Consider the following 26,256-nt stretch of genomic DNA (forward strand, 5'->3'; position numbering starts at 1 on the left):
TCTTCCCCCCGGCTGACTCTGATTGGATCTTGAATTCGGCTCCGTTCTTTGTGCTCTCCTGCAATTCACTTGACGCTTCTGTTGATGAGAGATTTGACAATGCAGGGGAGGTGATAGCGCTCTGCTTCGTGAACTGTCTTATTCTGCCGGCTCTTTCGGACGATGGAGGTGAAGCGTTTTCAACATCGGACTGCAAACCGCCGCTGCTCGTCGCTGCCTCACGCAGGAGCTCCACAGCAGCGCCCGCCATGGCGACGGCAGGAAGAAGACGCGCTGCATTACTCAGTGTTTCTCCCCACTTTGATTTCTCCTCACTCGGGCTCGGAATGTTGTCCTCGTTCGTTGTCTCGGGGATGTTTGAATCGGTACCGACATGTCGATCTCTTTGTGGGGATCTCACCAGGCTGACGGCTCTCACTGGGCCCTGTGATGAATTGGGGTTATTGGTAACTTCAGCCTGCGCTTCCTGCTGAGATGAAAATGGGCCACAGCCATCAGACGCCTTTAAATCTGCCTTCGTATCGTCTTTGACAAAAGAAACAACTTCTTGTTTATCTTTCCTGTCGTCCCCTACTCCTCCCTCCGCTTTTGCTTTCGGCTCTTTGTCAGATTCCTTCGCTTTCTTTTTGTCCTTTACTTTTAACTTCTGCATATCTCCACTCCCGCTCTTCTTTTGTGGAATTGTATTCTTGGCATGGATAAATCGATTCTCCTCTCCTTTTTCTTGATTTTACCTTTAACGGGAGTGTTTGCTGCACTTCTGTCTCGGACCGGTGTGAGCTCTGGCGATGCCTCTTTACCCCTCACCGGGGTAGATTTCGCACTTGCAGACTTCCTTGTGTCTTTTGAAGGTGTGGTGACAGGAGAGGCTTCTGATTTAACCTCCGCTGCTGTGCTTTGACCTTTGTGTGATTTAGACTTGTGCAGATCTTTCATTATAGATGATTTGACTGGCGTGGTCTCCCGCTGCCGCCACGCCTCCGCAGGGTTGATATCACTGCTCTCACTCTGGCTCACTTCTTCTTTTGCAGAATTTTCTGCGGATATCGAATGAATCATTTCATTTCCTCTGGTAACTTTAATAACAGGAGATGTTTGGTGTGAGGCCAGTGTTTTCATTGTTTCTCTTTTTGGAGTACCCATTTCTTTCATATTTTCTCGGTTAAGATTACTTTCCTCCAAGTTTTTATTTTTTCTTGCCTTTTTCTTCGCATCAGTCGGTGTCGGCTGCTCATCAGTCCTCTTCTGGACAGACGCTTGAGTTTTTGGACCATATTCTGACAGCTTGCTGTCATCATGCTTCGGTACTTTAAAATAAGAAAGCTTCTTTCTGTCTTTTCGAGTTTGGATTTGTTTGGATTCCTTGGTGATGTTTTCTTTGCCTTCAGATGTGACTTTGTGGTTCCTCCTTGTATTTTTCTGTGGAGAAACCTCTGTGTGGAAGGAGTTGGAGCTTTTCAGAAGCTTTGTGGGCAAGGCCTGAACACAGTTTTGGTCTGTCGTCCCATTGATCTGTTCTGAAAAGGCCTCTGCCTGTTTAGTCAGCCGTGTGCCCTTTTTCTTTTCCTGCAATAAATCAAACAGGGATTTAGTGAAATTGTATGAAAAAAAAGAGGGAAGAAGGTCAGATACTGGGTGGTACTACATTATATAAAAAATAAAGTCACACAATCACAGCAGTAGACTTTAAGTTAATGTCCCTCCATTTAAACTGTATATGTGTTTGTTGAAAACTCAGGATTCATCTTAAAAATTAAATGACTCCAAAAGAGACCTCCTTGAGCGTCAACAATATTGTGCCCCTAAGAGCTATATATCATATTGCAGAAAACACATGGATGAAACATATTGTTAGTAATTTACTAAGATGCCATTAGCATTGATATTCTGGCAAATCATTCTATAGTTTTATTTGAAATTTAGAGATATTAAACACTAAAGTCATATGTGTCAGAGCTGGTCATAACGTTCACTTGCAACTGGTCAAAGTAGAAGTAGTCATTTCATTTTCTCACTTGGGTGAATGTATAAAATGCACAGGCTCTCAAATGTACTCACAGCATTAACAAGGTCGCATTTCTAATGTGGTTCTGTACCTGAGACAATTTCTGTTGTTGTGCTAAACCTTCAGCGTTCCACTGCCAGCCATGAATCAAGTATTCCTCCACATTTCATTCAGTATGTGTCTTTACCTTATGTCAGATTTCTCTCTGTCTATCTCTCTCTTCTTTTCTTTCTGCCATCTCTCTTCTATTTTCTGTTGTGTATAAGTTTTAGCTGACATGTCATCTGTTAATTAAACAAATGGCATGCCAAGTGACGGTGAACCAAAGAGTGTCCTATCTAACATTAAATCGATATTGTTCTTATTATTTGTGCAGTACAATCGCTCTGATCCACCAAGCATACAGTATGTGTGGGAGCGAGATCCCCCTTCAGTTTGAACAATGTAAGCCTCCTGGGAAACAGAGAGCAGAAAGAGATCATAATTATGTGGCATCCAGAGCGAGGGACAGCTGCTGGAGCAACCACAAACAATGATATAAGAGAGGGGACGGATCTACAATTATTCCACTCGTGTTGTCGGTTTCCGTCTGCCACATATGAAGCACAGAGAGGGAGACACTCAACTGTGTTGATGTTGAGAATCACACACAGAGATGCAGGAAGCAGCTACGTCTTTCTTCTCATGACCATGAGATATTGAAAGTTGATGATTTCAAGAAAGTGGCATAACCACATACTCTTCACATATTTTTTTTTTTGGGTGGGGGGTTGATTTTCCAGCCATTAACTCAAAACAAATCCAAGGCAGCCTAAATATAAGTTGCAGTCTTTGCAGGGCTGAATACAAAATGGTTGTAAAGGTAACAACATAAGGATTGTTTTAGAAGCAAAGAGTGAAATAAACACATATTTGGGTTAATAAACATTAAGAAAACATCATAAAACTAAAAACTCATTATAGAACAGACACCTGTATTCTCAACTTTTGTACAGTAGCAAAGTTGTACTTTCTGACTTTTCCAGTGTTACAGGACATATGGTACAATGGAGGCAAGTAACAAACTGATAACACTGTTACAGTATAGATGTTAGTGGGAGACGGAGTAAACGCCCCCGCCATCGCAGAGAAAAAACACGAGGAATCGCTACTTTTCTGTCACACAAACAGACGAAGGTTAATTGCGGGTCAGTGAGGTGTCATTTAATCACACGGCAGCTTCTCTGGCGGCACGAGGCGGGTAAATACAAGTTCAATAACTAATGAACATTCTTCACCGCGAGCCAGATTGAAGTTTTTCACTAACAAGCCTTTGAAAGCCCACACATGACGACACACACACACACACACACACACACACACACACACACACACACACACACACACACACACACACACACACACACACACACACACACACACACACACACACACTGCTCACAGAGTCACACTTGAACACACAGATCAGACAGGAAGGAGTCACTGCGCTCCACATGTTGCCGTCGCCCGTCACGCACAAATAACGCAGGAGGCTTATTCACAGCTTGCTTCATCACTGGCTGTGGAAACACTGATGAGATGTGGCAAGCCTCCTGCCAACTTTTTTTTTTTTTCTCTCCAATCACTGCAATGGGCGCTTGTATTTGTGTGTTTGTGTACGCGAAGGGCTGGAACCCAAATTCATTTGTGTATTGGTAGAAACTATCCAAATATCTAAATCTGCCTGGGAGAGCTTCATCAAAAATACTGCGGAGAGAAAGTGCACTTTGAATGTTTGAAGTCGAGAAATTAAAACACTAAATTCCCTTTCATGGTTTAACTCCGTGTGGAAAATGTATGCACGCACACACACACACACACACACACAGTATGTGTGCTGAGGTATGCACATTTCCTGGAAAACTAAGTGAGTGTTCAACGTTACTGCTGCCCTGAAGTGCCAATAATCCGGACCACAAGGAAGAAGCCAACTGGGGGAAAATAACATTCAACTGACTCACGGTTTGTGGCTCTGTGGGTGATATATCGTATCGATCGACTTTATCAGACTGAGAACGCCGAGGAGCCGTTAAAAATAATCTGTCTCACCGTGTACGGCGGCAAGTCAGAGTGCGGCGCTTTCTCCTCCACGTCTTCGGCCGCTGTTTGTTTCTGAGGCGTTTGTGCTCCTGGAAGAAAAAGATCAATCAGACGAGTGACACACGTGGGTCACGTCTGAAGAGACACACTTTTAAAATACCTGATTGTAGCGAGGCCGTATCGGGTCGCTGTGTGAGTTTTCCTCTGGTGGCATTAGCGGGGGGCTTTTTAGGTGACGAAGACGAAGAAGACATTTGGTCACTTAAGGCCCTTTTGGATGTTGCTGCTGGATATACTCTCCGCTTTGCAGCCTTCTTAGCAGATGATGGGACATCAGGCTTACATTTAGTGGCAGATTTAGGTGACAGCAGGGGGGAAGGCAACTCTTTGAGCTTAGACTTTGAAGAAGTGGCAGAGGCTTTACTCAGACGCGTGTTGGACGATCGTGGCCGGGGGCTTGGTGGCTTGGAGGACGACGCAGGACTTTGAGGGGACACGGAACGCAACATGGGAGAGAGAAGTGGACTCGCTGTCGCTTCCGATTGTGGTTTGGGGGATGACAAGGAGACAGAGGCGTCTTTGGAGATGTTTTTGGAGGTTCGGACATTTCTGGACGTTTGCCACGAGGTGTTGAGGAAGCCAGAGTGAAGACGTGGGAGGCTTTGAAATGCCTCCCTGAACAGCTGCACACTGCTCTCCTGGAATGAGAGGGGGGGGGGGGGGGGGGGGGGGGTGACCTCAAGGAACTGAAATGTGGAGCTCATTCACTCTGGATTGAGTACTGCTTTGTGGTTTGGTGCAACACTGCCCTCTAGTGGAGTTTGATAGTGATTACAACAATCCTATGTCCATCCAGCCAGACACTCACACCTCCAGGCAATTTAGAGTCAATTAAAAAGGAACAAAATTGGAGCAGTGGTGGCCTCCAGGTTAGAGAAGCAAGCTTGGGACGAGAATCAAGGTTAACTGTGAAAATAATTGGTCTCATAAACCTCAAATTCAAGAAAAACCAACAGGGAGAATATGGAGACAGGGACCGGGAGAAGACGCTTTAACTCAACAAATTATCAAGCTGAGGACATTCCACTGATAACTATTGCGCTAACTGATTCTAATCAATAAACCAAAAATGCTGTATTTGCAAAAAAATGTAAATTGACTCAAGTTTGAGGATCGGAATACAAAAATAATTTCTAGCAGGGCCTTACAAACGTCTCACAAGGTTCTATCCAGTTCAGATTCAGAATGTTCACAATCTTTATTGTCATTTGCAAAAGACCACAACGAAATTCGACAGCATCCCATTGAGAAGCAACGAAGCCCTTTTCCTTTAAACACACAAGATCAATAATATAAAAACATGTGTTTGTGTGTATGAAAGCATACAATGTACATTGAGGTGCACACTTAAATATTTCAGAATTATTTTCTGATGGTCCAGTTTTATGGAGCTCAAAATAAAACTACTTTCATTACACAGGCTGGTGAAGATGTTGTTTCAATGTTGTTTTGGTATTTCTCAGTTTGTTCTAGCTCGCGTTGATAAACATCAATTGTAAATAAGTATTATCACAGTAAGATTTTAAAACCTTTGAAATCTTCTCACATCTTCTCACAATCTAATATTTTAAAAAAAAACTGTTTAAAACACTATTTCAGATTGTGAACAAGATCAAATATTTAAAAGTTTCTGTCGAAACTGAAAGCAGAGCTGCTTTATGGCGTGAAGCTTTTCAGGGAACGCTGCTGCTGCGGCCCGATGAATAGAAACACTTTTTCTTACCTTTTGTCTGCGGCGAACTCGAGCAGAAGCAGCCGAGACCAGTGACGACGGATCGATTAACGATTCTTTCCAGAGGAATTCTGTGAGCCTCGGCTCTAAGAGGCAGTCTGTGATCAGGACGTCGCTCTCCGCCACCACGGCCTGACGCCCTGGGGGTCGAGGTGCAGCCACGGCCAGCATGTGGTGACCCCCACAAGACACCTGAGGACAACCAGAATACAACCCCTTTACTTACTGCGGTTTTGTTAGTTTATCTGAGGGGATGAACGAGACTGCGAATGAAAAGTGTATTAGATTGATAGAGCGAGTTTTCCAGGTGTGTCGCCCTCCTGAAGCTGATTTCATCATGCTGTGCACTCAGCTGGAATTTCCTGTGTGTTGTAACACTGTATAATTTTCAATTTGGCACATTTCTTCACAGCTTTATGATTGAAGAACGACAAATTAAATATCGAAGCATTGAAATTAGGACATTTTTTTTATGATTCCTTCATCCCTCTAATGCTTTATCACATTTCTTTGTGTAAGTTTATTTCCCATAACCAAATATGAACTGATCCAGAAGAGAGAAGGAACCTTCTGAAAGCTTTTACATTAAATTAAACACCTTCACTTACTGCTTGAACGTCGCACGGGAGAAAACGTGTGCAGAGCATCGGGCTGAACTGATTGGTGAAGTTTTCCTCTCCGAGCCCCAGTTTTCCATGACGCCCGTCTCCAAACGTGTAGAGCAGTCCGCGGTCTGCGGAGGAAGACAAATCGTGATCAGATAAAGGCTGAAAATATTCAATCAGGGCCTGTAAATGTCATTCACTTTCTGCACTTAGAAGCACAGGTGAGCGTAGTAAATTCTAATCAGGCCATTTCTATTTTAATAATTGTACTTTACATAGTTTCAATGCAGCTGTTGTAGAGGCACATTGTGCTTCTGTATGATGAAGACACTGATCCCCACGTTTCTCCCAGAGGTTGGTAAGCACCTTGCATGGCCTCAATTTTTCACTGGTGCGTGTGCGTGGCAATACAAACATGCCTTTTGAGTGAAGTCCAATAACTAATATGGTTGTACTGTCTAAATCCCTATACAGTTTTACTGTTAAACCACAAGAAATTACTCTTATGGAAGAAATAAAGAAAATGATTTCATAAATGGATCTAATGAACGACCAACCATCTGTTATTCTGCAGCCTCTTTCATGCGAAACACATTTTTCTGGGTACTTTTGAGATACAGAGACTATAAAACATGCATGGTCGACTGCTTACGTGTGACCACTGCCGTGTGGTTCTCTCCACATGCGACGTGTCTGATGCTGCTGCTACGAAAGTGCTCCAGTGGTTTTGGCAAACAAAGCTCAAACAGAAAGGTCCCCTGGCCCAGCTGACCGTACTGACCCCTGCCGAACGTGTAGACGTCCGAGCCTGGAACAGAGAGACAAGCAGGCCACAGCAATGGTACGGTCCAACACTGGTTGGAATAATAACAGCTAGACTGCCTTTATGTTATTTCTTTAAATGTCCATTTTTACTTTTCTTATCGCTATCGTAGTATAAGCATCTATGCCATATTTATTATGCCTTGTATTTTTCATTAAAGAAGAACTGTGTCAAATTAAAACTTTTGGAAAAAGTAGACTATTGTTATGCAGGTACCGTACCAGTGAGAGCCACTGTGTGCTCTCCTCCACAGCACACCTGACTGACACGACCCACAATGCCCTGCACCTGCTGGGGGACCCTGTGATTAGACAGCTGCTCCTCCTGGAGACCAAGTCTTCCGTTCGCACTCTCGCCAAACGTGTAGAGGTGGCCTTTCGCTGGAGCGGGGGGCCAAACAGAATACACGGCATGAACGGTGTCGGGAGAGGGGCTGAATTTAACACCCAACACTGCGCCTCGCGTCGTACCTGTGACCAGAGCCGAGTGGTGGCGCCCACAAGACACCCACACCACCGCCTCGCCCACGTCCACCTCTCTGGGTTCTGCTGCGAATCCCTCGTCTCCCAGACCAATCTGACCCACGGAGTTGTCTCCCCACATGAACAGCCGACCATCCTCTGCACACACACACACACACAGAAAACACAGTGAAAACTGCGTGGGGATGTTGATGAGCACATGAGCCTGTTATATTATCTGGGGTCAGACCCGTTAAGGCTGCCGAGGTGTTGCATCCTGCAGAAAGCAGTTTGATCGGAGCCCGGCCACAGAACGGCTGCAGCAGGTGAAAGGATGAAGTGTTGCTGCAGTGGCCCAAACCCAGCTGCCCCTCCTGGTTACCGCCTGCACCGTGGACAAGGCCCCCGTCTGCAAGTACACAAGTACACATGCAACAGAACAGCAAGCCTGGTGATTTCTGCTCATATTAAACGCTTCAATTTTATTTATTTATTTTTAATCTTACATGTGCAAATAATTGTGTGATCTCTCCCACAGGCCACCAGCTTCACTCTCTCAGACTTGAAGGCTAAAAAAAACCCCAAAGGATTTCGTCGGTTAATTGAGAAACTCACAAAACTTTAATCAATACATGTTTATTTTATTCAAGCTTATCATAGATTGTGTGATTTTTCTAATCATGAATGATCATAAAGAAATAACTAAAGCATTAATGAAGCATTATATTTCTATTTTTAGTAATCAATTAAACCTTTACTTTACCTTTAACAGAAGCAGGTTTTCTGGCGGCTGGTTTAAATCCCAGTCCCAGTTGGCCGTACGTGTTACTACCGAACATGAGCAGCCGCCCATTTTCTGTAGAACCATCACGGAAAAGTTAAGTTGAGTCGATTGACGTTTGGTTCCATCTGATCCGTTTGTGAACAAACTGAGCCTTTATTATAAAAGTATTCAGGGTGTGTACCTGTGACGACAGCGCTGTGCTCCCCCCCACAGGAAAGATGCACTGGATGGTCATTCTTCAACCAGAACCTGCTCGGCACATTAAGGGCAAAGCTGCTCCGTCCAAATGTGAAGACGGCTCCTGTTTCTGAAAACAAGACAAGAGTAGGATTTGACTTCGGCCAGCCTCATCAGGAAGAGTTTAGGAAGGAGCCTTGGCGCAAAAAACAACCTCAAATAGTTACAAACAACAACAAGGGAATTAAAACGTATTGAATTAATTCCAAAAAGAACCAGAGGTTAACAACAAAAAGACACAAACCACCAAGAAAAGAGTGTTGACAGGATAGATGCACATAACCATTTAATACCACTAATTCTAAATTCAACAACAAGTTCATGAAAGTAAATCGAATAACATAGAGTTCTCAAACTACATTTTACAATCATCAGATATCCAGTAGACCTTTAAAAACAAAGCCAGAAAGATAACTGAACAACTACACAAAGGTCTGAAAATGCAACAAAAACATAGGTCTCCAGACCACAATAACACAAAACAGCTACAAAAATCATGAAATCACTCAAAGGATATCTGACAATACAAAAGCAATCAGATTTCCCAAAAGAGCCACTATAAAAAGCAAACTCACCCTCATGAGTAACGTGGCTGGAACAATTTTGTGCAAAAATCACTTTAAAGGACATACAAGTAGTACAAAATCACCACAAAAAGCACCAGTCTATACATAAAAACACAGAAGGACACAAACAATTTAAGAAATGATGGCGAAGAGACATTGAACAGCCACAAGGAGTCACCCTCCCCAAAAAGTTTGTGTTTAAACTTAAAACAATTTAAAAATAAAAGGGGGGGGGGGGTGCATGTGCCCAGAGCACCAGTTTTTTTTGCTTTTTTTTTTCTGCTCATGAACTCGTGTATATTCTACATAAACCTGTTGGACTGGCACACTGTGCAGGACACCACCTCCACCTTAACCCGGGATAAATCCCACAGCAACCTGCTGCGGGCAGATCAGGCGATTTAAACTGCGGCCGGCGGACAGAAATAGAAACAACTTACCGACAAACGGTCCACAGGGAGAGCAAAGAAATCTAGTTTTCGTGAGTCTGAAGTGTCGCGCGTTTGAAAATCTGCGGTTGTGTCTCACCGGGTATGTCCACGGTGCTCTGCCCCGTCATCTCCACCGCCGCACCCCCGGGACCGCGCCTCCTCACCGGCCAGCTCCCTGCGCTCTGACCCGGAGATCAGGGAGGTCAGCGGGAGGCAGGAGGAGCGAGACAGAGACGAATATTATGGAGGGCTCAACCTGCCAACAGGAAATAAATAAATACATAAATAAATAAATAAATAAATAAATATATATATATATATATATATATATATATATATATATATACATATATATATTTCCAATTCCTCTGTAAAACCAGAGAAAATGAGCGGTTGGCAGAGAGAGACATAAATCAACATGAAATTGGTCTTTGTTCCCCACATGAGAGACCGCAGTTCCAAACAAACACTGCCTTATTCTCGGATTGCCTGCTTGTTTTTTTTTATTCTCCTATTCTTGCTTGTGCTTACTCACTTCATCATCACCATCATCATCATCGGTCCAATTCAGCTGAGTGTACAGAAATGTTGTGCGGTAGGTGGTCAGTGTAAAATAAAGGCACCTTGTGCAGCGTGTGGATCCACTGGTTGCTTTATTATAGTAGTGTGAGATTAAAAAAAAAAAACAACACAAGTACATGTTGTAAATAATTGCATATTTATTTAAATATTGGCAGACTTTTTATAATTCCACCCTAAAACAATAAAAGGAAAGAATAAGAGCAATAGTGTGTGATTGTTAAAACAAGTGCTGCAGTGAATCCAATGGACAGGACAGGATCATGGTGCAGTTTGCTGGAAACAAATTGATTTGAGTTTTTAGTAAATGTTCTTCCTGGGCAGTAATATAACGTAATGCATGATCTAAGTGTCTAATTGTGAAAAATGTTGAGGTTGTCGATGATCTCGTCAATATGGACCACAGACAGTACAGTGTACACTATTTATAAACAAAAAAAATGAACATAAGCTGCACCCACCATATTTAAAAAGAAAACAATATGTTTGTACATATACAGTACAAACACTTGTCTATAAATACGTGTGTCCACATTGTAACAGGGCATGCATTTCCCTGTGGGATTGCAGGTTTTTTCTCCTTATTTTTTTAAAGAAAAAACAAGTTTTATACACTGCTTCCACTGCACACACACACACACGGCGACACATGAAACAGAGTGGAAGTCATGGATCAGTTGACTCAAGAATGCTATTGTAGAAATAAACCAAATATTGCAGGTATAACATGGACCAGCACGTTTTACCAGGTGACACAGGCTTTATTGTTCACATGTAATTCTTTCACCCTAACAGAAGTAAGATTTCTCTCCTCCTCCACACTGACTGAGAAACACTGACAACACGTGACTGTAGAATAGTTTGAAACACGTGTATTCACAGTTTCAGCAGAGTTGGTTTATTATCAGCATATAGGCGTCCAAATAGGAGTTTTGTTGAAGAAAGGTTGTAAGAAACTTGAAGAAAGAAAATAGCAAAGGAGAAAATAAGCATAATCTCCTTTTTAAAATCTCTCATTTTAAATTGTAAGGTTTCCCAAAGACAAAGATTTGAGGAAGAAGAGAGCGGTGGCTTGGAGGAGGAAGGATTCACTGAGTGAGTTCTCTGGGGTTTGCAGGGAACATTTTAAACTGGATGAGTTCATCCTCCATCTTCATCTTCATCTTCATCCTCACCTCCAAAGAACAGGTGTAATATTTATACCAGAAGGAGGCTGAGTGGATTGTAATCCTGACTTTATGAGGAAGGAGCACACTTTAACGTGTAGCGCCACCTAGTGCACTTTATCTGAGATCGATCTGTTGTGACTCGATGTGCAGGGGAACCAATCAGGTGCAAGGATCCATCCACTGACTTTGATTGGTGAGTTTGACAGAAAATAATAATAATTAATGAAGCAGTGTAGCGCTGGGCCAATAATTAAATGTGTTGTTTTTTTTACCTACATTTCAGAATTTTATCAATTAAATATACATTTAATGACAAATTTCTATATTTTATTCCATTTCCATTAATTAATGACACATTTAATTCATTACTTAATAGCGTATTTATTCATTTAATTTTGGCACATTCAGTCCTCCACTACACTGTTTTTTTTTAATGAATTGATATTTTAATGAATTAATGACACATTCAAGCAAATATTTACAGATGTATTTATTCTTAGTAATCATCTTTACTACTTTACAAAAGCATTTACATGAAACTGGAGTGAATGCGTGCAGAGACTAATAAAGTTGTAAGACTTTATATTAAAAAAACAAACCGTGGGCTGACGCTGCAGGCGAGGCCACGCCCCCTTCCCGCTGCAGAGCCACGCTGGTTGTTTTTGCACGTGTTCTGCAGACAAGCGACCCCGCAGACTGAATGACAGCCGCTTCTGTCTTGACGAAATAATCTCGCCACGTTGCAGTCATCTTACATTTCCTTCGGGCGACGATGTGTTCGAGGCTGTTATCGTCCAACGTTCTGAAATGCTTGAAACGGAACGACTGGGCGCGGAAGTTTAGGTAAGAAACTTGGAGCAAACTTTTGAAAACCGACTTGGGGGGGGGACGAGCGGCTGTTGATATTGGTGCAGATGGGAGATGCGCGTCGTCCCTGATCGTTTCTTCCTCTTCATCGCAGCGCTGGAGCTGCTTGCTTCGCGTTAAAGGGTCGCAGCTGCCTGACCCTCAAGGACTTCAGCTCGGATGAGATCAGGAGGCTGCTGTGGGTGTCAGGGGACCTCAAGCATCGGATCAAACACGAGAAACAGGTTTACGACACATCTTGAGCGCGTGTTTGTAAAATCACCTCCACGCTTTCTCGCTGGGTCGTTCAAAGGGGGGAACCTAACCGGTCGTGACGTCTATTTCAGTGTCTGCCTCTCCTTCAAGGGAAGTCCATTGCCATGATATTCGAGAAGAGGAGCACCAGAACCAGAATGTCAACAGAGACAGGTGGTCGTTCTACACAGCCGTCCCTACAGATAATCAGTGCAAAGACAACCTGCAAGGTTTTGTCAGTTTACCAATAGGAACGAGGTAAAGGTTCCGTGTCAATACACATTTCACGAGGTCAGTTTGTTTCTATGTAAACACAAACAACCTAGTTTCCCTATTAAAACAATAAACTGGTTTGAATATGAATTGCGGGCAGAAGCGAATTGTGATTTTAAAAGTAGTTAAGTAGACAACATAGTGTAAAATCACAGTGTAACATTAAGTTCCAAGGTGTGTATAAAGTAAAAGCTGCATGGTTTTATTTAAAAAATAAATAAAAAAATGTAAATGCATTTCTGAAAAACGCCTCACAAAAACGTGAGCGGAGCTTTGACCATATGATGTGTGTTCACAATAGAACTGCTGAAAGGCCTTTTTTTTCACTCAGGAGGCTTTAGACAAAACACAGAACCCCCCCCCCCCCACCACCACCACCACCACCAACCCCCCCCCCCCCCCCCCCCCCCCCCACTGTATTCAGCACTTCTGTGTCTGTGAGCTCACTCGCTTTACAAACTTTATTCCACGTGCTTTTATTGAAAACAGATGTTGTTTTGATGTTCTGCTTCCAGGTTTTGCGTTGCTGGGTGGACACCCGTGTTTCCTCACCTCGCAGGACATCCACCTGGGGGTGAACGAGAGCAGCACAGACACGGCCAGGTGAGCACCATCTCCTTTATAGTACAATCACTGACTTTATAACGACACCGAGGAAGACCAAGGTGCTTTACGGAAAGATAAAACACTAAAATTATTACATCCCGTGTTTAATTCAGTGAGTTTTAGATGTTAAAAGCCCGTTTTGAAGAGGCGAGTCTTTAACCTGGACTTTAAAAAGGTACAGCTCCGTGAGCAGACGTAGACCGAGGCAACGGCAAAGGATGCCTGTGAAGTATGACGGAGCGATGCCATGACGTGCTTTAAAAACAAGCAATAGAATTTTAAACTCGATCCAGAAATGAACCGGATGAGCCTCAGCTGAAAAAAGACTGACTTTGACAACAGCATTTATTTGCTGGCTGAACTTCAGTTCTCGGTCAAAGACGACTGGGCCCATGACCCTGGATTGAATCTGATCGACAAATTCAGATTACGTCTCATCCAGATGGAGAAAAACTCTGCGCCAGCCATTGTTAATAGACCTGGTCGTCATCAGCGTAAAGGAGAAACGACAGATTACGTTTGGCAATCATGGACCCAAGTGGCAGCATGTAAAGTGGAAACGGGACATGAACCCTTGATGCAAAGCAGTTTTTTTTTTACTTTTTTCACGTTTCTTCTTCACGTGCTCTTTGAATTTCCACGCCAGGGTCCTCTCGGGACTCTGTGACATCGTCTTGGCTCGGGTTTACAGCCACTCCACGCTGGAGGAGCTTTCCAAAGAGGCGTCCATCCCGATCATCAACGGTCTGTCTGACCTCTACCACCCCATCCAGATTCTGGCGGATTACCTCACCTTACAGGTTCTCACACCTTTTAAACATACAGCAGTTCAGATTTTTTTATCAAGTGTTCCATCCTCAGGTTATTGTCGTTTTTCATTAATCGACTGTGTCGAACACTTGATGACTCCTCTGCCGGACAGAACCTAATGAAGACGTCCACAATATGTGATATTGATCTGTCTTGTAGACTAAAGGGACACAAAAGTTGAAATATAATAGAATTGAGTGCATTTTTTAAACGAAAGATGATATCTCGTCTCAAAGTCAGAGCTGGAATGGATGTAGCGACGTCTTGTTCACAGGAACATTACGGGTCCCTCAGCGGACTGACGATCGCCTGGATCGGAGACGGAAACAACGTCCTCCACTCGTTCATGATGTCTGCAGCTAAACTGGGAGTTCATCTTCGGGTTGCGACGCCAAAGGTTTGCTTCAGCCGGCGCCAACATGGGCTGTTTAACCTTTGTATCCATGTTTATCAGTAGCTGCGGGATCCGTCATCCCACTCACACCAGAATAGAAAACAAATACTCCACGACTGAGACTTTAATGTGTTTATATCGTGCAGTTTTATTTTGAAACGGCTTTGTCCGGCATAATTTATTATCAAACTGGCATTTTTTGGGGGGATCAAGTTTTAGGATTGAAAGTTTTTTTTTTTTTTTTATTGTTGTTTTGTTTTTTGTTTTTGTCTTTTTCCTTTTATCTTTTGTTTTACTACTTATGTCTTTTTTTTTTTTTTACATGCTTTGAACCCTGCACTAACTACTCTTCTTTTTAAGGGTGAACGAGCTTCACGGTAGTTTCATTGTACACGTGACACGTGGCAAAGATCAATTCATTTCTTCATTCTTTGCCTGTTCTGTCCTCGTTTTTTTTTTTGTTCTTTTCTTTTTGCAGGCTCTAAACTTGTCTTATCCTATTCGTAGGGCTACGAGCCAGACAAAGCTGTTATTCAAGAGGCTCAGAGGCTTTCCGAAGAGGTGAGACTCTCTTCAGCCCCCCCAACAGTCATTTCCATTAATATTTCATGAATACTTAATGCTGCGTGTTGCGGCAGCATGGGACCCAGCTGCTCCTGACCTCTGACCCGATGGAGGCCGCCACCGGCAGCAACGTGTTGGTCACCGACACCTGGGTCAGCATGGGGCAGGAGGAGGAGAAGAAGAAGAGGCTGAACGACTTCAAGGGTTACCAGATAACAATGCAGGTAAAAAAAAAAGACAATTTCAATATCGTTTGTGGGCGAAATGTGTCGCGTTCATGCTGTTTGCATCAAATCAGGGCAACGTCGGTCTGTCATTGGTGCCATATATTAATCATTTAATAGCCTTTATTCCGTATGGCGGGTCCACTGGGCTTGATGCATTTCTTTATTATTTTCTTGATGCTTTTTTGTGATAAACATAAATATAACATAAAACATAAATGAATGGACATGAAAATCAAAAGCACATTAGAAACCTGCAGTTTTCTTTATTATTTTTTTTAATACCGGCTACTGGCCCCTCGCAGTTAAAACCACACTTGGTTGAAAGTCGTTGATGTTTACAGACGGGCAGCGTGGCCAAACCAGACTGGACCTTCCTGCACTGCCTCCCACGGAAACAGGAAGAGGTGGACGACCAGGTCTTCTACTCCTCCCGCTCCCTCGTCTTCCCCGAGGCCGAGAACAGAAAGTGGACCATCATGGTGGGTCGTCTGCCGACGGGCGGTTTCATTTTAACGTCTCCACCGCCGGTCTGAGCCGTCATCACTGTCTCTCTCTTCTCAGGGTTTGGCCGTTTCTCTTCTGACCGACTACACGCCACAGATCCCCGCGATGAAGTTTTAACTGCAGGTCTTCTCCGTTTGTCCCTGAAACTCGACATTGCTCGTGTTTCCCCCAGAGGTGACCGTTCACATGGTTTGATTAGCTCCGAGTGAGCTGCTGTTTAACATGCGATCTTCAACACTTAACTGTGATTAAAACTGCCGCACGCATGTATGAGTTCTACAAATAACAGGTTTACTATCCGTGTTCAAGTCGCAGGCCACCGAGGCGTTCCTCTCAGTGTCCATGTGGCACTTTTACGAAAACACTTAATTACATGTTCAAGGTTTAAATTGCACATGCACGGGTCACGTTATTCCTGTTCTGTTGTGATGCTGAAGAGTCAACCAAGACAACTTCACATTACGTGAGACCCAATAAAATGCAAAATAAATGTTTATTAAGTGTGTTTGGGGAAGCTTCATTCATCTAAAAGTTCTTATCCTGGTATAGTATGACATTAAATTCCTGTTCTCATCCTGCAAACGCTGTCTCTGATGTATCTTTGTCCCATCCTGCACCTGAACGTGTTTACAGATCCGACACCGTATACAAATGTGTGTCTGTCTCCTGCACCACTAGTAGGTTTTAACGTTTAAATCCGATTAGCGGATGTATGGATGCGCATTCGGCAAAGAATGCGCCTATAATGTCAATTAGATCTGGAAGCACGACCAGCAAGAACTTCAGCACATGTAGATTTTCTACCGGCGATCCAGTTTCCTCCCGTCGTCCACAAACATGTATCTGAGGTGATTTTTGTGACTTAAACTGTCTTTAGGTCAGAATGTGAGTGTGTGAATGTTTGTCTGTGTTCATATGTGTTCAGAACTTTGCCATACTAAGTTGCATGAACCAAGGTAAAAGAGCTGGATGTATGGATATAAGGATTTGGGAAGGACTTTTTTTTTTTTAAATCTACACTTTTACAAAGTCAGGAGCTGAGAAAGCTACATTTTATATTCACTGACTTTAAATTAAATTTGTTATGGATGAACAAATTAAAAGCGGTTTAAAAGGAAGATATTTAAAAGAAATTCAGCCATTAATTGATATTCTATTTTAAACTATAAAATTCAATGTCACACAGAGAGACTGAGGATCACAGAATACCTTTTCCTAGTAAGAACTTTTTTTCTCATTAAATTCTGAGATTAAAAGTGTTTTTGTTACATTTTGGGGCGTTTGTATTTTACAAATAAAAATTTTAAAGTAGAAACGCGTTGTCTCGAACACAGAAAACAGATTTATCTCGACTTCTTATAAAGTTAAACTTATATTTACAATTTCAAAACTTTTTTTTCTTCAAAGCGAGCCACAATGCTTTCGTAGCCACTGACGTTTCGGCATGTGATTGGGCGAGGGGCTGTGACGTATTTATGCGGGAGGTATGATCCACGTGGGTGGTCCTGCTGGATCAAAACGACGCTGCGTAGTATTTCATTCATAAACAAAACACAGTGACGTCACAGAAACACACACACATATGGTTTTAGTTGAATAAACACGAATACAGACGCGCGCATGTCACGTTTCGACCCGAGCTGAAGAAATAAGAACTTTAAAAAAGCTTTTTATCGGTTCCCATCAGAGCGTGGACATGTTTTGTTTACGGGCGTTATTGAGAAAAAAAAAAGCTCCGCGCGGCGATAAGAGATGTGAAAACTGGGCAGAACCACCGCGCGACGACCACCCACATACCGGAGGAGGAGGTGGAGGAGGAGGAGGAGGAGGACGCCATTGCAGCCGCAGCTGGCCGTCGGTGACTCTCGCTGGAAGAAGACGGACAAACCCTCCGCAGACTTTTGCCCAAAAATGTCGGCCGGCGCCCGGCCGCCCGTCGGGCTCCCTCCTCCGGTGTAGCAGCGGGAGATAAAAACGACGCGGGGTAAAGATGGAGGTTTCGTGGCCGCGGGGAGGAGCCGTGTGGAGCCTCAGCGCCGAGCCGGAGCAGGTAGGAAGAAAAGCCCGAGTTTGGAGGGGGGGACAATGGGGAGAAAGTTGGAGCGGAGTAACGGGAGGTGTTCGGAGCTAAAGTCGCTAGCCTCCAGACCAAACTCCTCCAGACGTCGCGTGTTTTCACCACAAACCCTCCGACTCTTTCTTCCCTCTGGGACGTGAAACGAGCAGCCAGAAGGAACTTTTACCAGGTTTTTTCTTCTTCACGAAGCGCCTCTTTCTCTAGTTTAACACCAAGAACATCCAGGTTCCTCATCCTCCGAATGGAAGCAGGACAAACCTGCATTTGTCTGACAAGGAAGAAATAGTTCAATACATGTTTTAAATGTTGTTGTGAGCAATTAAACAAGAATTTTAGATCGTTTTTTCCTCTTCTGTTAATTTTTTAAATAATGATGTCCCCATTAACTTTCATTTTTATCTGAATGTCCTGCATTAAGTGTGGGCTTTAGGTACTCTTAAAACGGATTAAGTCGTGGTGTACCTCAGGGTTCAATCCCAAGCCCCCTCCTAATCTCCTATACCAGATTGGGGAAGGTAAGGTAAGGCAAGGCAAATTGACTTACCACTCAAGACACTACAAGGGAATTCACAGTGCTGTACAAGGAGGTGCATTAAAACAAAGTGAAAATAATCCTAATATTAAACGATCAAAACTTTTTAAAAATACATTAAACAAACACAACATAAATCCTGAGTTGGTCACAAAGACGAGTTAAAAAATTTTGTTAGCTCAGTGATTTTAAAATCCAAAGTTATTATCCAAAGTTACAAGTTGAGCAAGTTGAGGTGAAACCGATGGAACTTTGGAACTTCGTGAACTTTGCAAATTCAGTTGTGTAAAAGTTGATTAAACAATCCGATTGTCTGACAATTACCAAACTGTTTTAAGGAATACCTTTTGAAATTTCCGTGAACTAAAACTTCCATTTTGCCAGCTTCATAAATGTGTATTTTGTGAACCATCTTGATCATTTTTTAACATTTTAAAGTAATGATAAGACATTTCAAGTAAAAGTCTTGCATTTAAAACTAGAACTGCAGTTACTAAACATTCAGTTAAATCTTGCATCAGCATATTGAGGTTCTCAGTTGTAAAAACTGCCTTTAGTGCTCTTATTTGTGATATTTGTTTACTTTCGGATTGTTTAAATTGTGGTGTTCAGGCTTCAGTCCTCTGATTTAACTGAGACAACACACGTGCAAACAATCCTTACATTTCCTATTGTAACTAGACAAAAAGAAACACCACAAACAATCACCTCAACAATTAGACAAAATAATCTTTAAAGCTGAAAACAGACTTTTTAAAATAATGATTATATAGGTTTTGATGGTCACACTTTGGAAAATGTTCACAATTTTATGTTAACACTTTTTATTAATGATTTAGGAAATAAGACACACATGAATCAGGAATCAAGATGCTGAAGCTCACAAAACCATTTCAATTCACGGTCTGCATCCGAAATTGGATTAAACTTTCTTTAGTTTTGACTTTTAGTGTTTCTTTGACTATCAATAGTTTTTCTTCATAGTCAATTTCTTGTGGTGTACCTCAAGGTTTTATTCTAGGCTCTCTGGTTTTGTCCAGCTGCAAGTTACCACTTCGGCTCATGGTATGCACGCATAATCTTAGTTTCCATTTTTACAGATGAAACCAACACTGAAACTCTCCATTTTGCCATAATTCACTTCTACCTACCAAATAATCTAATGCAGCTTTGTAGAAAACAATCTTAAATTATTAGAAACCATCCCGACTCGCCAGAATTTGGCACAGTCACATCAAATAAAAAGAAAACATTCACCAGTTAAAGCCACAGAACAAATTACTTTTAAAATGGATCGCTGAGACTTTTGCCATTTAATTACTTAAATAACTTCTGGCGCCTTTGAGTTTGTAATTAGAAATCCTTCAAGTGAAACAAGTATGTTTTTACTTCAGTGAAGGAAACTAAAGTTCTGAAAACGTCATTGATTTAAGTCGTTTATAATGCTAAAAATTCATTTCTTGCCAGTTTGCCAGAGTGGGTTTTCTTGATCTTTGAGGAAGAAGTGAAACTTTACTTCATAAGATCGACATCGGTGCTCGCATGCCTTTCCGATTTCACGTTGCTTTCACTGTTCAGGCCCTCCGTCGGCAGTCAAAGGGTTAAAAGAAACTCCAAACAGTGTTTTTAAAGTCATTAATTTGTCATTTTCCTGCCCCCAGCTTTCCCCCGACATCGCGTCGCCCGCGCGGCGGCTCTGTCTCTCACCATGAACGTCAGCAGGAACTGCAGCGCGGCGAGCGGCGAGGGCCCCGCCGTGCTGGAGGTGGTCTCCGTGGCGACCGTCACCCTCCTGGCCTGCACGGGCAACCTGCTGGTGGTGGCCACGCTGTACCGCCGGCCCTACCTGCTCACCCCCAGCAACAAGTTCGTGTTCAGCCTGACTCTGTCCAACCTGCTGCTGTCGCTGGTCGTGCTGCCCTTCGTCGCCGTGAGCTCGGCCAAGAGGGAGTGGGTGTTCGGCGTGGTGTGGTGCAACTTCACCGCCCTCCTCTACCTGCTCGTCAGCTCCGCCAGCATGCTCACGCTCGGCGCCATCGCCATCGACAGGTCAGTGTCGCGGTCTTCCTGGCTGCTGAGGTCAAGAACGTGACCCACGTAGATCAGCTTGGTGAACATCACGCTCGCTTGCGTTTTTATTTATTTATTTCCTGGACATTTTCTCCCCCCTCAAGTAAACGAGCATTAGTCGTGGCTTACGCCGCCGGTCACTTCCAGTGCCCGGCGGCATGAATGTACGCCATTCATCCACACGGCTGGGATTATCCCCCCTTTTATTCCCCCCCCGTTGCAAATAGGAGCTGTGAGAACAACAAGTGGCTGCGTGGTCAAAGATTACCAGGCCGCCACGCCCTGTTTTTTTCACTTTGTGTGTTTATCTTTGATGTCGCACACGATTCGGGCCTCTATACTTAGAACTCGTCAAGCAAAAAATACAACCCAAAGCCCTGCCGTTGGTTCGGCTTCTTCCCCCGAGGCCATTGTTTTCTTAATCTGAAGGAGAATTTTCCACGTTAAAATGTGTTTTATTGAGGGAGAGTTCATATAAAGACAAAAGTAAGCGGTGTCTCATCTCGGAAGTTGTTAGTTTTTTGTTTAAAAGAGTGAATGGGGGGGGGGGGGGGGCTGCAGGACAGGATCAAGATCAGTAACCGACATAACTGTGTGAATTATATCTGCACAAAATCAATTTTTTTGGTGTTTTGTCCTGGAAACGGTTTAAAGCGATGCTGCGTAACAGCGTTAAATGTCCTGAAAAGTGGAGCCACAGGATGTGAGATAAATATGCAATAATGCGATAAGATGATAGAGGAGTACAGTTAGGTGGCTGATGGGTGATGGGTGGGGATTAGGTGGATGTCTTTGAACTTTCAGATTTGCTGTTAAACTCCGGTCACCGGTTGTGACTCGGCCATGTTTCGTTTTTTGATCACTTTTCCTTGATTTACTTTCTTTTTTTTGTGCTGTTTGGAATCTATTCACCGTTCAGGTTGAGATGGAGGCGTAGAAGTCATTTTCTGAGGCTAAAAATATCATTGTTTGTGTAAAAAGAACTGCCTAAATGTAGCGCAGGTTTACTGCTTTCCCTTGAAAAGTCGGTGTAAAAGTGTGTAAAGGCTCACTGAGCTCTCTCCACACATTGGGGCCTCACACTCCTACATTTCCAACATGAAGCTCCATCTGATTGGCAAAAATATGTTAGAGCATGAAAAGAGGATTTGTCGCAGTCCAGTCAGGCTCCGGTGACGTCTGCTGGCACATTGCTGAACATGTGATGACGAGGAATTAGAGCGTGTCGCCTGACTGATATCTGCATTTTACCATGTCAGATGTCGTAATCTGCCAGTAATCAGGTCTGTCGGGTTTATAAACAAAAGGTTTCGCCGATCTCTTAAAATGACTCGACCTCTCTGAACTTGCTGGTAATTGTGAATAACAGATGGTTTAGCGAGACTTTCCTATAGCGCCTCTACAGTAACACTACTTTGGCAGTCTCTTCCTGTTGTTTACCAAGCGACACATGAGGTTTTTTTGGTTTTTTGTTTGAAGAACCCTTAGCATCAAGATTAAAGAGCATCTTCCTCCCACTGACTGATGTGACGTAATGTGAATGGAACCGAACGCTTCAGCTACATTTCAAAGTAACTGGCGTTTAAAATGTGATTAAAACAAAGTGAATAACTTGGCGATGTTGTAACGAGATATTTGACCCGTTGTCGCCAAAATATCATAAACAAATGTCATAACATCAGCTAGTAATGTAAAAAGAGCTGCTTTTTTTTTTTAACTTGGAAGTTTTGGGGAAATTTGGCGATCAAAAAATAGCTAAAGTGTCGGATATCGTCATTGTGCTCTCAATTATAGTTGTAAAGCATCTTTTACTATGTTATTACAGTACTGGCCGTTATTGTTGTTACTCTGGTCTTACTAGTAAAGTGGCTTCATTTACGTTTGCGAAAAAAAAACAAGTAATAATAACTAATCAAGTTGACATATGTATCAACTGTCCCTGCAGGTACTACGCGGTGCTTTACCCCATGATCTACCCCATGAAGATCACGGGGAACCGGGCGGCGGTGGCCATCGCCTACGTGTGGCTGCACTCGCTGGCGGGCTGCCTGCCGCCGCTGTTCGGCTGGTCCTCCTTCGAGTTCGACTGCTTCAAGTGGACGTGCGTGGCCGCCTGGCACCGGGAGCCCGGCTACACCGCCTTCTGGGTGGCGTGGTGCGTCGCCCCGCCTTTCCTCGTCATGCTCACCTGCTACGGCTTCATCTTCCGCGTCGCCCGCATGAAGGCCCGCAAGGTCCACTGCGGGACGGTGGTGGTGGCGCAGGACGAGTCGGCGGGGGGGGCAGGGGGAGGAGGGGCAGGAGGAGGAGGAGGGGGGGGAGCAGCGCAGAGGAACGGGCGCAAGAACTCGAGCACCTCCACCTCCTCCAACGGGAGCCGGCGCAGCCTGGTGTACGCCGGCAGCCAGTGCAAGGCCTTCGTCACCATCCTGGTGGTGATTGGGACCTTCCTGGTCACCTGGGGGCCGTACGTGGGCGTGGTGTGCGCCGAGGCCCTGCGGGGGCCCGGCAGCGTGTCCCCGGGCGCCGAGACGCTGGTGGCGTGGCTGACGTTCTGCAGCGCGGCGTGCCACCCGCTCATCTACGGCCTGTGGAACAAGACGGTGCGCAAGGAGCTGCTGGGGATGTGCTTCGGGGACCGCTACTACCGCGAGTCCTTCGCCACGCGGCAGAGGACGTCGCGGCTCTTCAGCATCTCCAACCGGATCACAGGTGGGACGTCCTCGCCTATGAAGGTCCCCGAAGGCCGTCCAGACTTTAGTGTCTGTGCAAAGTTGTACTCTGAGCATCGTTCCTTCAATGCGTAGAGTCGCGTGTCGTCGTCATGAGTTGAGTATCTCTCGGTGGTATTTGCAGACTTGGGGATGTCGCCACACCTGACGGCCATGCTGGCTGGAGGAGGACACCTGCTGGCCCCCGGCAGCAGTACGGGAGACACCGGCTTCAGTTTCACTCAGGACTCCTGTAAGTGTTTCACGGTCGAAGACAAATCGCCGCCGTTTCCGTTACCGTACCTTTAATACTGATCACAACTCTGCTGTCAGGATTTCTCTTCCTGTAGGTGCAGCATTTAAAACGCACGCAATGTCATCTGTGTGCACTAGATGGCAGTAGTGAGTCACGACACTAGTTAAAAATAGGCTTTTGTCGAGTCTCATGGTAAAAATGGTATTTGTAAATCGTGCATTTTGCATCTGCTTTTGTAATAACATTCTTTTTTATAACTCAATGTATAACTAAGACGAGGTTTAACAGTCTGACCCTGTTGCGTCAGGCTCCAGTAAGCCTCACATTCCTGTTTCCCAGCTCATGTTTTTAACACGGTCCAGGAGGCGGGAGGGCAAGTAACGTCATGCCTCGTCATCCAAGCTCATTGTCTTTCTGTCGGCGGTATGAAGGATGGATTTATTTTTTCTTTTCTTTTAACGATTCCCTTGCAGACGTTCTTGGTGTCGTCTGCAATTTAGAGACGTCGTCATGGAAGCTTAAGTTTTAGATACCAGTGAAATAAATCTACACACGAGCATCGTCTCACAAGAGACAGAAACGTTAACATGAAATAATAATAATAATAATAATAATAGTCTGTTGTGCGCTTCACGTAGGCACAGACGTGATGCTGCTGGATAACTTCTCCACCGACGGCTCGTCGCTCCTGCAGCACGCCGGGAATCCACCCGGGAAGAGGCGGAGCTCGGTGACCTTCGAAGACCAGCTGGATCAAACCAAAGGTACCCGTGCTTTACACAAACCTTTTAACGTTTTCTATATATATATATATATATCGTTTGTCTTCCCAGCGGAGAGCGTGTCCGCGGTGCAGGTCCACGCCGACGTGCACAAATCCCTGGACACGTTCGCCTCCAGCTTGGCGAAGGCCATCGAAAGCGACGCCAAGCTGGCGCTGTTCGGGGAGAGTCCGGCCCTGCCCGGCGGACTCTTCACCAGCAGGGCGGCGCCCAAGCCCAGATACCTGGACGGCCAGAGACTGAGGCTGGAGAGCATCGATGAGGGCATCGTGAAAGATGACCGGGATGAAGAAGAGCAACAGGAGGAGGAGGAGAAGGACAGGTTGGACTCCCCCCTCAGTTTGTGAAGGTCCCGCCTCCTCCTCTCAGAGGCCCGTCAACCCCCCCCCCCCCCCCCCCCCCCCGGCTCCTCCATACTTGAAGTCGTCACTCAGCGTATTAGACCCGTGTAACCAATAGGAAGCCTTAACTACTGTAACCTTCACGGTATGATTGTCGTACCATCATTGTCTTACTTCTATACATTATCATGGTTCCAATATTTAACAAGAGCCTCTCCGGGGCTGGGCAGTGAGGAATCTACAGCGGCTTCTCTCTTCTAAATAATACTTAGTTACATGAAGAAAATGTTTTTTTTTTGTCACAGATAATGAAACGGTGAACTCATGTCCAGTCAGCACATTGATCACGTGACGTCGTCCCACGTTTACACCTCGTCATCGTCTCAGACGTGGACGTGTGTCAAATCGGTTCCACTCAGGAGGAATCGTCACATCTGGGATCCGTTGAATTAAGTTTTAGTTACATTCGTAGCTCCAGGAACAATACAAGTATTGCTGCGAACCGGACCTGGTTCCTTTTCACCATCATGTCCTTTTAAAAAAACAAAAACGACATCAATTGGCCACGGGGTGTAAACGTGAGACTCCTAAATATTTAACTCAGGTTTGGAGTTGAGAAGAAGTCTAATCAATCGGAAAGACTAAACATCTGTGGACTCAAAATTCTTGTATTTTGGGTGGAAATGAACGTACATGTATAAGCGTGTATTTCTGTTACTGCTCAGCCCTGATCTGAACTTGTACAGCTGGACTCACACGCTGAAGCTTCATTTCCTGGTTATCAAACTGTGGACAAGCAGTTCGTTGCACTTAGAAACATGCGGCTGGACGTCAGACCGGTACGGACCGTCCGCCGGGACTTGGTTTACGTTGGCAGTAATTCGGCGATCAAGTGCAGCTCGAGTCGCGTCAAAATTCGAGTCGGAGAACGGCTCCGGGGTTTGTTTTGTTTTTTTATTTGTCTTTCTTAAAAGTGTCTCTGAAGAACGTTGTTGAAATGGAGCCGCTTCAGTCTGACCTATTGTTTGTTTTTTTCAGATTATGTTCAAGCAGGTACAACGTGTAAGAAGAAAAAGTGATGTAACCTTTTGATTTTCACTATATAGTCAAGTATTAACACAAATATTTGGTAAAGTTTTGTAATAAGATTCTATTAAAGTTGGGTTTTTTTTACATATAAACTATCATCCATGTCTGATTTCATGTTTCTTCTTGAAATGAGTAAAGACAGAAAAACTTTTTTATATTTGAACTCGAGTACATTTCAGAAATCCTACTTTCTCTGCCTGTTCCAAGTTGGAAAAATATTCAGTTTACCAATTTCCACAGGTGAAGATGCAACAATTCTAACTTAAGCTGTGCCTGAGCTCTTTGTTTGGCCCGTCGCTTGTTTCAGTGTGTGGTTTTCTGCAGCTATATGAAATAATTGTAGATTATAGTCATTTGCACACTTTTCCTTCATATTTAACATTCCGTC

At 44.0% G+C, this 26,256-nt stretch overlaps 2 protein-coding genes across 2 annotated transcripts; both read left to right on the top strand.

The window, feature by feature from the left end:
* Nucleotides 1-12,194: 12,194 nt before the first annotated feature.
* On the top strand, nucleotides 12,195-16,548 carry otc (ornithine transcarbamylase). The gene is made up of 10 exons (XM_080498230.1): nucleotides 12,195-12,374; nucleotides 12,493-12,622; nucleotides 12,725-12,806; nucleotides 13,421-13,508; nucleotides 14,158-14,311; nucleotides 14,596-14,718; nucleotides 15,223-15,276; nucleotides 15,354-15,503; nucleotides 15,848-15,985; nucleotides 16,068-16,548. Exons 1-10 carry the CDS (start codon nucleotides 12,304-12,306, stop codon nucleotides 16,125-16,127), a joined length of 1,050 nt encoding a protein of 349 aa, XP_080354356.1. The 5' UTR covers nucleotides 12,195-12,303; the 3' UTR covers nucleotides 16,128-16,548.
* Nucleotides 16,549-17,863: 1,315 nt separating this feature from the next.
* Nucleotides 17,864-24,785, top strand: gpr161b (G protein-coupled receptor 161b; the record flags this gene model as incomplete). Its single annotated transcript, XM_080497732.1, has 6 exons — nucleotides 17,864-18,060; nucleotides 20,281-20,668; nucleotides 22,635-23,401; nucleotides 23,546-23,653; nucleotides 24,295-24,420; nucleotides 24,490-24,785. The coding sequence occupies exons 2-6, from the start codon at nucleotides 20,328-20,330 to the stop codon at nucleotides 24,783-24,785; spliced, it is 1,638 nt and encodes a 545-aa protein (XP_080353858.1). The 5' UTR covers nucleotides 17,864-18,060; nucleotides 20,281-20,327.
* Between the last annotated feature and the right edge of the window lie 1,471 nt (nucleotides 24,786-26,256).

This window comes from Blennius ocellaris, assembly GCF_963422515.1.
Source record: "Blennius ocellaris genome assembly, chromosome: 6".
NCBI classification, from domain to species: domain Eukaryota; kingdom Metazoa; phylum Chordata; class Actinopteri; order Blenniiformes; family Blenniidae; genus Blennius; species Blennius ocellaris.